The sequence below is a fragment of the Trachymyrmex septentrionalis genome, unplaced genomic scaffold (assembly GCF_001594115.1).
Source record: "Trachymyrmex septentrionalis isolate Tsep2-gDNA-1 unplaced genomic scaffold, Tsep1.0 scaffold76, whole genome shotgun sequence".
Classification (NCBI taxonomy): Eukaryota; Metazoa; Arthropoda; class Insecta; order Hymenoptera; family Formicidae; genus Trachymyrmex; species Trachymyrmex septentrionalis.
Genome location: NW_017305947.1, coordinates 658791 through 669750, shown reverse-complemented (window position 1 = coordinate 669750; position 10960 = coordinate 658791). Strand labels below are relative to the sequence as shown.

The following is a 10960-nucleotide window of genomic DNA, read 5'->3' as shown; positions in this document are numbered from 1 at the left end:
ATATATCAAAAAAATTGATTTTTAAAAATACATTGCCTCCTAATGCAAAAATATTTTTTGCTATTATTGATATAATTTGTATTGTAATATTATTTAAAATTTTAAAATTTGTTTAAAATGTATTAAAATAATATATTAAAATTAATGTAATCTAATTCGGAGAATATTGATATCTAAATCATTTAATATCATTTAGAGATTTTTTTTAAATACTATTACAATAAAAATCATATATTAAGTTTTGTATGCTAAAATGACACTCCTATGTCACGTAGGCGCCGTGGCTTAGTTGGTTAAAGCGCCTGTCTAGTAAACAGGAGATCGAGGGTTCGAATCCCTCCGGGGCCTCAATTTTCCGTGAATACACGGGTTATTGATTTTTTTTTGTTTATATTAAGTAAAGCATATTATGTATATGTGAATATGTCATGTAATACTTGTATAAAATGATTTTTTTTAAATGGATTGCATTGTAATAATTATTTGTGTTTTTACGATCATGCTACTATATTTTTTATATTTCATTAGATCTAGTTAGATTATAAAACAATTCACGTAATCACATTTGTTTAAAAAGACTGTGAACAAAGTGATTGTTATTTATTTAACTTTGACGATGAAAAAGATACAAGACTATTTTAATATTGTTCGAAAGATTTTGTTTCAAATTAATAAAAACTTTGAATATTACATATGTCATTTTGCAATATTTTAACTCTTTTTATTCAATAATTAATTACTTATCTATTCTATTTGTATAGTATAATTAGTAGTTACATATATAACTGCTGCTATATCTTATCATAGTAACTTAAGATACTATTATAAGTATATCATAATACGTAATCATTATTTGATAGAGCATATAACAAGACTGATAATTTTGTTTAAACGATCTGTCTTTGCGTTATCATGTAAATTTTAAACATTATTTATTATTGATCATTTATGTTCAATTAATCTTATTTTAATATTTTTATATAGTTAACTTGATAATTATAATGAGAAAGATGTTTAGACATCACATTTTATTATGACTACATCACAAGATGCGGCCACATGTCGCACAATTCGATTTTTAAAGTACAGTTTGTAATTGTATGATTTATCAATTTTTAATTGTATTGTGTTGAATATTATTACGATATTGAAAAGGATCCGCAATAAGATCGAAACGTCGATCTATTGTTACATTATATACTAATTAAATAAATTTTATACACGCAAACACACACACACACACACACACATCTAATATTCAACTCTTATAAGAATTATAATTCTTTGATTTATTCTTTGAAACCTGTCAATTATTTTTATTGTATAATACATTACGCAATAATTACTTAATAAAGATTACTTAAAAAAATAAAGTAGTCTCAAGTAATTTTAAATGGGGACTATGAAAGTGACACAAAATACAGCAATCCTCTTCTGCTTTCTATTTGTTTTACTCTTATACTTTCTATTTGTGAATAGAAATTAAACTTCAGTTTTCAGAGCTTGTATTAATTTTTATAACCAACTGGTGTTTAAATATCTACAATAACAATTTTAACAAAATTAATATCAATAAATATATTAATTTTTTAAAATATTAAAAAAATACAAATTCGATATGCAACAATTGTTGTCTTGATCTCGCTTGGTGTATGTATTGTAACAAAAATTAATTTGAACAGTATGCCTTAGTTTATATTATTGAAACAGTAAAAAGAACTTTAAACTCAATAATATTTATCAATCATGGAATGCAACGTGTCATAAAAGACTTCCAGCGAATTACCACAAATTGAAAGTTGTGAAAGTAGGTCACTGAGAAATCAGTTGGATTAATAAAAAAAAGGGCTCGTCCGGGATTTGAACCCGGGACCTCTCGCACCCTAAGCGAGAATCATACCCCTAGACCAACGAGCCATGTCGAAAATTGTTGCTCTTGTAATAGTTGACTTCTCGAATTATCAAATGTAAGTCGATTAAATATATTGGCCACGTTTTTTTATTCATAATAGACTAAAGTATTATGTACGCTTAAATTTATTTGAAGTCTTTTAACTAAGAGTACGAATAATATAAATTAATTAAATATTAAAATTAATTATTAAAAATATTAATATAATATATGTTTCATATAATATAAAATATCATTATTTTTTTGTTTAAATTATATTCAATGATAAAAATCATATAATGCGAAAATCATAAAAATATCTTATCATATAACGTGATGATAAGAGACTAGAAAATATTTTTAACAATAAAAGAAACACTATCAAATAGAAAAGATAATGAAAATAAGAAACACATAATCTCACATTTTAAGAAAGGCAATGAATGGAATGTTTTATAGAACGATATGTTCGATAAGTCAAAGAAAAGTTATATTATACGGATATGATACCCAATGATGTATGTAACTACTTCAAATACATTAAGTCATTTTTATTGGATAAATAGTATTTTCTTTCAGCTGTTAATGATTTTGTGATTGCGATTATGTGGAAGATCAAGATTGAAAAAGTTTTCATGAGGCTCGTTGGTCTAGGGGTATGATTCTCGCTTCGGGTGCGAGAGGTCCCGGGTTCAAATCCCGGACGAGCCCACAATTCTTTCTTTTTGCACTTTATTATTATATGCACGTTGAAAGTCAATGATATTTATGCGAATTGCTTCGAATTATAATATCAGAAAGAAAAAATTGTTGAACAGAGAATAGATAGTTATATTAAGAATAATTACGGAGAAAAGCTATATTAAAATTAGTTATTATTAAAAAATATTGTATTTGACAAATTTTTTAATGGCACATATTAGTCATAACATTGATGCATAAATCCTATATTACTAATTAAATAGGAGAACAATAAGTAGAGATCAGAAGTCTTAAAGATTCCTCAAAATTATGACGTTACAAAACAATCTAATTTTTAAATAGTATTCAGCGATCAACAAAACACGGAAAAATAATTATTTTCGCTCTCGTGCATTTCTTTGTCTAATATTGTAATTACTTTTGTGTTTCAGCATTGCTAATATATTTGCATTTTAAATATGCATTCTAAATGTAAATGCGAACGTCATTATGTCTTTTAAATAATGCGTACCGGAAACATCATTCTGATACTCAAATGTCACGAATATATTTGAGTATCTATGAACATGCGTTGACAAACTTGACCGTGAAGTATGTTGTACTTTCCTTAATCGTCAATGTATAATTTTTGAGATACAAGTAATAAAATATTTTACTATTTATGACTTAAAAACTATAGAGACTACCGATTAAATTATAATAAGGAAAAGATAACACTAGTTAAAAAAATGTATTTTTTTTAAATTATTTTGAACTAGACAAAGTGTTTCTTAAATTTTTGGATGCTAAAAACGATGCCGCAAGTTAAATTTCATTAGCACATTAAATTCCTAAAGCAATTGAGGTTTAATATGCAAAAAAATAACTTTTTCGTGACATATTTTTATAAAAAAAGTTAACTTTATGTTAAAATTTTGATCAGAGATCATGAATGTATTGTTTATCTCCCATAAAATGTACTTATAATTTTTTTTAATTTCAATGTCTTACTTTTTAGTTTTTAGCCATGTTATGAACGATTCAATACAAAATTTTTCCAAGATAATAAATTTTCGCCTATGAATAGAATCACTCATAATTAGTTTGTGATTATTGATACATAGTGTAATTTTTTATCGTTATAGATATCATTAAATATACATGTATCAGCTAGCATGTATTTGAAATATTTTTATTTAAAACACATTATTTGCAATACAAGCGTATTTTATATGTTTTATTTTAGCGGATTACATAAAAGTACATATTTTATATTTAAAATTGAAATATTGAAAGCTTTTTGTATTTTGTAATTTAAATAGTAAGGTTGATTATTATTGTTAGTATTTGAAATACAAAATACTTTCAATCTTGTGTTATTAATATTGAAATATAAAATACAAAATACTTTTATATGCTCCCATGAAATATAAAATACAAAATATTTGCATATACTCCGAACAAACACAAAATACAAAATATAATTATCTTACAAATACTGTTTTTCAAATAAAATTTTAGCCCTGCATGTATGTATTGTATATACATATCGCTGATAAATAAAGTCACTTACAATTATTAGTTTGTGACCATTACATAGTGTAATTTATCCTCATAAATACCGTTGAATATGCATATGTATATAATACATATGTATACAAAGTCTCATTTTAATTCTCTACGTCGAATATTTAAAAAACGGATTTCTAGAAAAAAAATGTTTCAAATAAAAGTTGTATTTGTGAATATTGATAATTATAAATTAGAAATTGTATATGACTTCATCGTTATAAGCGGAAAATTTTTACTATCTTAAAAAAGTCTTGTATTTAAATCCTTCATAATATAACTAAAAAAAAAATATATTAAAATAAAGAAAAATACATTTTATAAAGAATAAACAATATATTTAAGACTTTTAATTCGATTTTTAAGATAATGAATACCTATTTTTATATACAAAAAAATGTCAAATCGTTAACAAAATTATCAAAAAAATTTTGGACAATAAACCTTAACTATCTTAGAAAACTTAACGTGCTGGAATTTTTTGGCTTGCAGAATTGTTTTTAGTATTTCCAAATATATATAAAACTAGTCCAAAGTTTGAAGTAATTTTTTATTATAAATTAGTGCAATTAATACCCTTCCCTTGATATATTGTATTAATTATAATATATTTATTAATTTCAATATATTTATAAAACGCAGTTTAGCATGTTATAAAGCACTGTTATTAATGATATGATATACGCTCGATAAAAAACTAATACTGTTAATTAATTATTTAGTTTATTTTAGAAAAAAAACACTAATTTTTGCAGGATAAATTCTCTATAAATATATAAAATTTATAAATGTAATATTGTCGAAATAAAATGAAATATAATAGATAATAATAATAAAGTTAATTTTGATAAAATGTTATGTTTTAGTAAAATTGTAGTAAAATGCATGTAATGACGTAGAATACATCAGGATCAGAAACAAACGCAAATTATTTTTAAGAATGTTTAGTATCTATTTTTAAAATATTAAGAATTTAACAAAAATTTCACTGATTGTTCTATTATTATCTTTGAGCATGTATATAAAATTTAAGAACAAATTTTTTTAATCGTATTTTAAAAGTTATATAATTTTTTGTTTGCTATTAAAATTTTTAAATATTATTAAGCGGTAACTGATATTGTTTTAATTAGCTGATGTAAGCTATCTTTGATTGATATTATTTACTTTGATTGATTATTCAGTTAAATACTTTTAATTAATATTACAAAACTGATTATTCAGTTAGATACTTTTAATTAATATTACAAAACATTTTTATATTTTAACAGATGTTCTAAAAAATTTTCCTCATCTTACATAAAATTTTAAATACGTTGCGAATAAATTTTCAATCTTATTAGTTAAATATAAGAATGTTTATTACAATGCGTATAATATATATGTATACATACAATAATCATAAAATTAAAATTATACTTTGATTTTTTAATTTTTTTCTCATTTATTACAACATAATTCGAAAGTTGTCATTTTTTAATTACTTGCAAAAAAGAATGAAAACAGAAAGAAAAATATACAAGGTTACAATAATTTTTTGAATTATAAGCTAACTTTAAATGCTTATAAATAAAAAACCATTTTACTTTTAGAGTCTATTGTTATTTCTGGATTCTTTTGAACATTCTAAGACGAAAATCCTCATACAAAAATATCGAGGCTATAATAGTTTTCGAATTACACACTATCTTTAACTAATTATAATTCAAAAACTATTGTAGCCTCGATATTTTTGTATTAAAATTTTTGTCTCAAAATTACCTTAAGAATATGTCCTTAAGAGAAAATTTGGTAGTGAAACACCCTGTCTACTTTAAAAAGTACATACTTCTATTTCTTCACAATTTATTATTACATCAAAATTACATTTCAAAATTAATATTACAAAATTTTAATGTTATTCAAAATATCCAAATATATTTCCTGGAAAATTTCCTTTTCAAGTTGTATATTTGTTATTTGTAATAAATGAGAGATATGTAATCTATCTTTTAATTATATTAATATAATATGTAGTTTTTGAATTATCATAGTAAATTTACGATAGAATTACAGTTAAAAGTTGAAACAGTAAGTAATAATTGGATTATATATTACAAAATAGTAATAGGATAATAATTGTTGGACAAAAGTCCAATTTGAACTGTAGAATACGTCAGAATAAAAAACAAAAACGTAAATTATTTCTGTATGGCTTCTTAATGCTTAATAGATTACGATGAATTAGTTATAAATTGTAAATATTTTCGGCAATAAGTGTCATTCACAAATAAAATTTCAAATCGATAAGACTATAATATATTGCGAATAAATTCTTAGGTGTATGCACAGATGAGAATATTGATTAACTACCTCATATTTTAATCAGCTGTTTTATATACTTTTATCAAAAATTGTGATAAGATAAAAATAATACAGAGTATATAATACAGGAATCGTGATAAAAATGATTAAATTTTCATTTTTTTTAAATAAGAAAAAATCGAAAAAAAAGGAAAACCATCACCGGTAAGTTCAGCAATTTTACGTTTTATAGAAGAACAACTTCCCCGGCAAAAATTTTTAATGAAAGATTGTGTTTATATTTATAGAGAATTATACAGAGTTTTGTCAATGATGATACTACTGTTTATAAAGAGTTTCATGATGATTACACTGTTTAGCAGCACATTGAAACACTCTTCTTTAGTGACAATAATATTTTATTACAAATACTTAGAAAACTGTAATAGAAACTAGAGACTATGTCATTAACAATTCCATGTTTAAATTTCCATCTCATAAATAATTCAATAAATATTTTAAAGCTCAATGAACATTTACTTAACACTTGAGCAAACTTCTTATATAAACTTTTCAATGAACATACTTATATAAACTTTCAATAAACATATTAGTTTCGTTAAGTTTACGTGTAATCAACTGAAGATATATAAATTATAGAGTTGCTCGAATGGTTCACATTGCACAGTGAAGCAATTCTACTATATAGCAGTCTACTCTTATTGCTTTGGAAAATATAAACAAAAAGGTATAAAAATATATAATCACGAGAAAATACATCGAGATAATACAAGTTAATTTTCGGAAATAAAAGAGTTCTTTCCATGCATCTTCTGGAAATGCAAGAATGTTACAATTTTAAATGTGCTCATATAGCTTAATTTTGTATTGACACATGTCCAATTTATAATAAATCTTCGAATTTATATTAAACATACCTAAATCGTTAATATTTTGTTTTAACAAATATTTAATTACTGGACATAAGAAATTTAATTTTTTTATTAATGCACGCATTTTATTAGCTAATTCTTATTTTCTTGATATGTTTCTTCTCGATTAATTGGATATTTAAATGTTTCATTACAATAAATATAAAATTATATAATTTTACATAAAAAGAATATTTTAAATTAAATAAAAAATATAGACTCTATATAAAAAAACTCGTTATAATGAATGCCAGTAGTATATATTTAATTAATATAACTAAACTGCAAATTTATAAATATAACTATTATGAACTACTATTGCTCTTATGTACTGTCCAATTAGAATTAAAGAATTAAACAACCGTTTAATTAAAAAAAAAAAATCAGTTGAAGCGGAAAAACATTTTCGGAGCATTTAAGAAGAACTGCTTTCTCATTCGGCAAATTTGGTATGATTACGGAGAAAGCAAGTGAAAGTTTTCTGGGTGGCGGTATTTAATGTTAGAGAACGGTACTCGGCTGAAAACACTTCCGAATCATCCATCAGCTAGTTTAGCTCGTACAGATTGATCAGTTAAATTTTTATCGCTATTGTGTCCGACAGCGAGATACAAATCTCGGATCTAAGTGAAAGATTACTACTCTACGATGTTTATAGTGTATACATAGTGAATTTTTCCTGTTCTGTGCAACACGTGTAGCGTAGACCATACAGGTACGACTTCCATAATGAATCGTGAATAGAAATAATACTTAGAAATAAAAAATATTTGTCTTAAAAATAGAAAGAAAAATACAAGATTTTATTGGGAGACTCTCTTGTTTTGTACGCAAAATTTTTTTCTTTACTGTTAAATTCATAACATCAAATTAATTTAAGTTATTTTTAATAATTTTTATAGTTTACCATTATTTCCACTCATATTATGTCGTTAATTTAACTAATTAAAGCAATATGATATAATATCGTTTTTAAGCAATTTAAGAAAATATATAAAGTATACTGACTCAAATTTAATTTATTATTTGTGCATATATTAATATAGAAGTTATTTACTTCAAAACCAAGCAATTTAACTACAAAAATTGATTTACGTTTTGACATACATGGAAGTTAATAATTTTATAGTTTGCTGTTCATGATTAGCTGTTATGCGAGACGCACTGTAAGATGTAAAATATTAAAAAGGTTCGACAACTGTCTTCTGACTGAACTTTATTCAACGATGATACAGGCAAGCTTATAGACTAAATCGGAAATATGTTATTAGCAGCTTACGAAAACAGACTGACTCGATCAGAACTAGAGGGATCTTCACTACGATAAAAAAGGTGGAAATTCTGATAAATTTCAACAATAACGTGACATTTTCGAATACCAAAAATATGCGTGATGGGAATGAAAGAAATTGAGATATGTGAGTGTCGATGATTTATACGAATCCGTTAAGGAATAAGTCATAAGATATTTATAAGAAAGTAGATTTAAAAAAGGACTAAAAACGATAGGTGAAAGCAAATAAGATAAGTAGAAACAAGATTTTTCAGAAATGTTTAGGAAAAAATATGTAGAAAAATTTTATGTTAAAAACGTTACATGGTACGTAACACAGGGTAAATTTATTCAACAGTGATAAATTTATCATTTTTATGTTTAGTAAATTTAGCTATAGTAAGCAAGCCAGTTGGGCTTTAAATGTGAAACTGTACAGTTGTGGCACAAAGACATTATTTTGTATTATTCAATTTTGGTTCGCATTTTTTGAACTTAGTTTTTGTTGCAGACGGTAAATAATTTTTGTAAAATTGGCTTAATTCCCAGAGGTCTTTTCAAATGGATAGTGAACGTGTTAAAAATAACGAAATGTTATTTAATTACAGGATTACCATTGATATTTAACAAAGTTTTGCTATCAAGCATTTCCGCATTAGCTATTTCTAAGTTGAATTAATAAGTATAAAATTTATATAGAGAAGTCAAAATACAATAATCTTGATAATAAAATTATCATTACACTGAGAAAAAAATGTTGTTAATTCAATTAAAGTGTATATTACGGATTATCACTAACATAAGTAATTAAGTCATGTATATTTTGACATAAAGGCATAAATTATTATTTTAATAATCAAGCCTTTATGCCAATAAAAATATACATGAATTTATTACTTATGTTAGTGACAGTCCATAATATAGATTTTAATTGAATCAACAGCATTTTTTTCTCAGTGTATCATAAAATTTATAGCTTTATGTAACGATACAATTATATAAAAATCGTTTGCAGATAGCGATTTGCTACATAAATTTAACTTTAATGGCGTCAAATTCAAAGCCGTATTTCAATCTTCCTTCATTATTTTCATGTTTACGAACATATTGATTAAAACGGATTTTTCAACTCATTGGTTACAGCGCGATTGACGTCGCGTACTCTTGAATTTAGAAAATATGGACACATCGGAATTCATACAATTTGCAAAAGCGACTATAGACTACGTTGCGGATTATACTGATACTGTGAGAAGCAGAAACGTATTGCCGGATGTAGAACCGGGTTATCTTAGTAAGTTACTTCCAAAAGAAGCACCGCAAAAATCCGAAAAATGGCAGGAAGTTCTCAAAGATGTGGAAAAATATATTATGCCAGGGGTAAATTTTTAATTCTTTTTAATTTTTTTTTTATTATAAAATATTATTATATATATCGCATTAAAACTTGCATGTAATAGTAAATTTTAATATTTAATAGAGTTGTATTAAAATTGATAAAAATATAATTCTATCCAGACAAATAAAGAAAAAAAAATTAATTTTCTTTTAAATATATAATTAGAAATAATATACCTATTAAAAGTACTATAAAAATTAGAAAAAAATAATAAAATTTAATAAATAAAGAATAAATACTATTATTTTGTACTATATAGAATATTTTTATTTCTATTGCTTCTTTTGCAATTTGTTTTTCCAATTTATTTTGCGGTATTAAATAAATTTTCTCTAAATTTATAGAAAAAAATCTCTTTATATTTTATATTTTGAAGAAAAAAAGATAAACTTGATCATTTTCAATTTGTGCAGGTGACACATTGGAGCTCGCCGCACTTTCATGCATATTTTCCATCAGGTAATTCTTTTCCATCCCTTGTTGCTGATATTGTGAGCAGCGCGATTGGATGTATCGGTTTCAGTTGGATAGCATCTCCAGCTTGCACCGAGCTCGAAGTCATTACATGCAATTGGCTTGGGCAGATATTAGGACTTCCTAGCGAGTTTTTGTATAGTAGCAACGGAACAGGTGGTGGAATCATCCAGGTAATAGCAATTATACATATGATTACTTATACGTAATGAGATGACAGATTCCGCATTTTTTCAACAAAATGCATAGAATTGCACGAATATTTTTAATCTAATACGAAACTATACATTTTGGAGCTCTCGAAAATTATGGCAAAAATGACCAATAAACGGGACCTCTCACTCAGCGGGAATTATATCTTTAAATCATTGCATTCATTTTGATTAATATACCATAAAAAAGATAATTAACTTTCAACTATTATAAGAAAAAATCTTATTTATATAAGATTCTATTTC

General features: G+C 24.7%; 1 protein-coding gene and 3 non-coding genes across 7 annotated transcripts in view; 3 read left to right on the top strand and 1 right to left on the bottom strand.

Moving 5' to 3' along the window:
* Positions 1-274: 274 nt before the first annotated feature.
* Positions 275-348, top strand: Trnat-agu. The gene has a single exon. It is a non-coding gene; the product is annotated as a tRNA-Thr (tRNA).
* Positions 349-1845: 1497 nt separating this feature from the next.
* Positions 1846-1917, bottom strand: Trnap-agg. Its single transcript has one exon. It is a non-coding gene; the product is annotated as a tRNA-Pro (tRNA).
* Positions 1918-2530: 613 nt separating this feature from the next.
* Positions 2531-2602, top strand: Trnap-cgg. The gene has a single exon. It is a non-coding gene; the product is annotated as a tRNA-Pro (tRNA).
* Positions 2603-7033: 4431 nt separating this feature from the next.
* Positions 7034-10960, top strand: part of LOC108754108 (aromatic-L-amino-acid decarboxylase-like) — a 6984-nt gene continuing 3057 nt past the window's right edge. The window contains exons 1-5 of one of the 4 annotated variants that reach the window (XM_018496168.1): positions 7034-7172; positions 7700-8071; positions 8628-8774; positions 9773-10009; positions 10442-10675. In XM_018496168.1, the coding sequence (XP_018351670.1) occupies positions 9809-10009; positions 10442-10675 (435 nt within the window). In that variant the 5' untranslated portion in view covers positions 7034-7172; positions 7700-8071; positions 8628-8774; positions 9773-9808. Of the gene's footprint in view, positions 7173-7699; positions 8072-8485; positions 8775-9772; positions 10010-10441; positions 10676-10960 lie in introns of all 4 variants that reach the window. The other 3 variants (XM_018496167.1, XM_018496169.1, XM_018496166.1) reach the window with 3 other exon arrangements.